Genomic DNA, 4,746 nt, shown 5'->3' with positions numbered 1-4,746 from the left:
AAAAAATATCTCTGTGTTTCGATTGAGTACTGAAAACAAGTTATAGCAATAATATAGTCGACAATTCCAATTAGAAGAAAACAAAATTTATAAAGCAGATATCACAGGTCACAGATTCGTACATATGAATTTTTATATAATTTATATAATAATTAATATTAATAATTAATAATTATATTAATTATATTAATTATTATATTACTAGTAAAAATAAAATAAATAATAATGATTTAAAAATGATAGTAATTATATTTATTAATGATTATACTAATAGATGGTATTATTTTCCAATAACTATAATAAAAATGATAATATTACTAATATTAATAATAATAATATTATTAACAATATTAATAAGAGTAATAATAATGATGACAATAATAAGTTTAATAATATCACTATAACATAACCATTGTATCAATTTTTATATTTATGTATTTTACTTAATAATAATAACACTGATATTTATATTAAATATCTATTCTAATAATAGTAATGAGAGTAATAATATTTTTAGTAAAGATAACAAATTAGATGCATTAAAGTTCATATCTATATGTTATCTACAATAATATAACTAATACTGATTTTAATGAAAGTAATGATAATATTACTATAACAACTATATTTTAACTTGTAGTTGAATTTAATTATTAATACTATATGATAACATATATTAATTATACATTTTATATATATTGTATTATATATAATATTACTTATTAATGATAATAATAAAAATAAATTGTATTATTTTCTAATAATAATAATAATAATAACATTAATATAACATTTTACATGTATTAAACTTTATTTCCATATATATAATATTCTTAATAAATTTTTATAGTAATAATAACATTATTAATATAATATTTATGTTTTAACTTGTAATTACATGTAATATAATATAATTTATAAATTTTATCATTTTTACTAATTATAAAATATATTAAATCTTTAATATTTATTAATTACAATATATATAACATTTCTTATGTATGGAATATATATATATATATATATATATATATATATATATATATATATATATATATATATATATATATTTACATATATATTTACACATAATTGTTCGTGAATCATCGAGAATAGTCAAAGGTCAAATGGTTTCATGTAAACTGTTCCAAAAATTTAGAGATTCACCTTTACAGACTTTGTTTATCGTGTCGAAATCATATAAGATTAAGTTTAAATTTGGTCAAAAATTTCCGGATTGTCACAGCCCCAAACGAAGAAATGCTCCAAGACTTAAGATTGGTTTTCACATTTTTTTAATTTATCCTGGAAGTTACAATCTTTCCTATACCCCCGAACGGGCACCACCCATGCTTCATAGATGATTTGATCCACCCCATCATGATCTAACCAAGCATCAAAGACTTTAAACGGTTTAGGGCCGTAGTCAATAATTTTATCACGCAAGACTAGAGGACAATGATCCGATAGTTTGCGATCCAAGGCAATAATTGACAAGTCCTCCCAAAGATTTAGAAAATTTTCCGTTACAAGGAATCTATCAAGTTTACTAAATTTCGATCCATCCTCACTTACTCGCGTAAATTGTCTCCCACTTATTGGAATCTCTATCAAGCAATTGTTGGATATGAACATGTTGAACCTAGTTGCTCTATATTGAAGAAACTTACAATTAAGACGATCTGAACGGACACGAACCTCATTGAAGTCCCCACAAAGTAACCAAGCCGAGTCATTAGCCGATAAAAGATTTTCTAGAGAATCCAACATGGCTTTCTTACTACAATCATCATGAGGCCCATATATGTTAACAATGAATGACTCTTGCCCGGACGACTTCCACTTACCCCGAATAGCCAAAAAGAACTCATTACCCATTGCATCAACCACCTCGATGCAACAAGTATCCCAAATAAGCAACAAACCACCGGAATTACCCACAACCTCCTTTTGAATGTAGCCAAAATTATTATTCCCCCATAACAATTCCACCCATTGATCACTAACAAGATGACACTTGGTTTCTTGGAAGGCCGCAATAAATGGTCTTTCGATACGACATAATTCTTTAACCCACCCTAGTTTACCCTCAACCACAAAACCGATTTGTTCGCCATAATTCATCAATTCCTCATTTGAGAATGCGACACCTTTGTCTGATCTATCCTTCTATCTCGATTTTCCTTCGCCAACCGTTTTCCTAGGCTTCACCATTGATTTCTTTCCACAAGATTTACAACAATAAACCCTAGACTTGTCGCTTACCAAACCACTTTTAGCCATATTTTGAATCGTATAATTCTTGATGATGCCTTAAAGTTATCCATATGCTTCCAATAACAATCACTGCAGTTGGTTACCTCAATAGATTCACACTTCTCCAACGACGAGGAGGCAGACTTTTTCTTCTTATGTTCACTTCGTTGAGAGCAGTGCCGCTTACCTTTCTTATTCAGACTTGTATCCTGGTTATGATTCGCAACATAGGGGGTATTATGTAGATTATGTATCCTGTTTTGGAATGAGTTAGGTCCCGAAGATGCATTGCTGGAATGTATTGGGCATCACTTGGATCAGCATCACGGGAAGGCCCATTATCACCCTTGTTCGCCTTGGTATTAGAGAACCCATCATCATACTTGGGCCCTTTTAATGGAGAAGAATTAATATACTCCTTGTTGGGCCTGGTTTTATTGGGCTGACCCACATATGAGAAGTTGCTAGTCGACCTTTTATCTTCCTCATCAGCTACCTCTGGATAAACCCTATCGTCGAGATTATCAGCCATGTCATCATTATTTGACTTGGAACAATTAACTTCGCTACCCACGCCTTCAGCCGTCTCTGGCACCACCTCGTTAGCATCAAAAAATTCATTGATCCTAAAAAATTCACTTTGATCATCTCCTAGGGTTTTCTCCACCCCGCCGGTTGAGTTTTCCGGTACCTCTTCGCCTGAAAATTTATCGTCCTCTAACTCCTCATCCGATTGAAGTACTTCATTGTAGAGACTGTATTCCTCTTCAGACGACCCCTCTAAAAAATCACTGTTGGAGATTAGATACGAATCAATACTAGAATTTGATGAATACCCATAATCTGAGTCGTCAACACCATGTAGATTAGATACATGGCATGTTTTTGTCGGAAATACATTATCTTCTTCTTCAACATTGATGAAATAAAACTTGGACCTAAACTTCAGTTTCAAGAGACCCTTGACAGTTGCAGGTTCATTCAGACTCACGAATACCCTACCAAAGGAAAGGTTTTGATCTCCCGCTAGTTTGCAATTATCGAGGAGGTAAACGGTGCCCCACCATTCTGCAATCGAGTTGAACGTCTTCTCCGACCAACATGGAGGTGGGACCCAAGTAATTCGTAACCACGCCATACGTCCCTCCGGCCAGTTAGCTATGTCCCACATATTAACCTTACACAACCAACGATTCAACGGATGTGATGTTTCCTTAACCGCCTCAGCTTCTTCACGAGATGGGAAAATAATTAATACTGACAATCCACCCAAGAATTTAACTTCCAGGTTTACCAAACCTTCTGCTTTGAGAATATTACCCAAGTTCCTGAGTGAGCTACGCTTTTTGACGTCGCCGATGATCGCCCTTTGGAGTAACACCTCATTATCTTCGTCATTTACTTCCACAGATCTCACCCATACAATATGACTTTCTGAATTAGGGTTACGCGATTGATTCTTTTTCTCATTTAGTTTATCCCGCAAATTAGTATTCGGTATACCCATCACATCAACAAAGGATCTACCATCTTGAAATTTGTTGAGATTACATCTCTCACCAGAGAAATTCCCACCCCCTTGCATTCGGTTACCATTCATCTTGCTCCCAGGTTGTTCCCCAATTTTTGGAGCCCTAGTAGTCGCTTTGAAGATTCTTATAGCAGCGCCATTAATTTTAATGTTCTCCAGTGTTTTTAGAAACCCATCACCATCCTTAATGTCTGCAAATCTAACAAATGCAAAACGCTCTCCACCCCGTAATCTCTTACCTGCCATGAACACATCTCTTACCGCCCCATAAGGTTTGAAAATCTTCCAAAGATCAATCACCCGGTAGTCTTCCGAAAAGTTGAAGAACATGTATGACGTCAATTGTTTTCGGTTTGCTCCCATGTGTCGATTCCCAATACCGTTGCCGTTGTACCCATTCCTTACTCCGCTAGTTGCCGCCGCCGACGTAGCCCTTTTGAAGGTCTGTATTAATGACTTCATATGTGAAAATAAGTAATTACATAATAATTGAAGTACATAAAAAAAAAACTTCTAAATATAAACATGAACCGTGGTGTATTACTACACCACACAATATAAAACTTATGAATAGAATGAAATTGAATGTTTATAACATTGAATAACAATTGATATGAAATTAACTATTATTTATTAACTATTATAATAAAGATATGTAACACCACCAAGAGTAATAAACGTTATAAACTTTTCATTAACTGTTACTTTTTTATTTTTCTTAATTTAAATTTAGTTATAAATATTCATTCATAAAAAGTAAAATTTTTATGTCATAAATTATATGATTAGTTTCAATCTTTTCATTTTTCTTATCATAATTTTGTCATAAATTTAAAATTAAGCTATGACATAAATATAAATAATAACAATAGTTTCAAACTTTTCATTTTTCATATTTACATTGATAGGTATCGTTGCATATATATATATATATATATATATATATATATATATATATA

The 4,746-nt window shown here is 32.0% G+C and overlaps 1 protein-coding gene across 1 annotated transcript; it reads right to left on the bottom strand.

Annotated features, from left to right (window-relative positions):
• Positions 1-1,272: 1,272 nt before the first annotated feature.
• On the bottom strand, positions 1,273-2,124 carry LOC139900426 (uncharacterized). Its single transcript, XM_071883198.1, has one exon. The coding sequence runs from the start codon at positions 2,122-2,124 to the stop codon at positions 1,273-1,275; it is 852 nt and encodes a 283-aa protein (XP_071739299.1).
• Between the last annotated feature and the right edge of the window lie 2,622 nt (positions 2,125-4,746).

This window comes from Rutidosis leptorrhynchoides, chromosome 3 (genome assembly GCF_046630445.1).
Source record: "Rutidosis leptorrhynchoides isolate AG116_Rl617_1_P2 chromosome 3, CSIRO_AGI_Rlap_v1, whole genome shotgun sequence".
NCBI classification, from domain to species: Eukaryota; Viridiplantae; Streptophyta; class Magnoliopsida; order Asterales; family Asteraceae; genus Rutidosis; species Rutidosis leptorrhynchoides.
The sequence above is the reverse complement of the archived record's forward strand: the minus strand, read 5'-3'. Positions and strand labels throughout refer to the sequence as shown.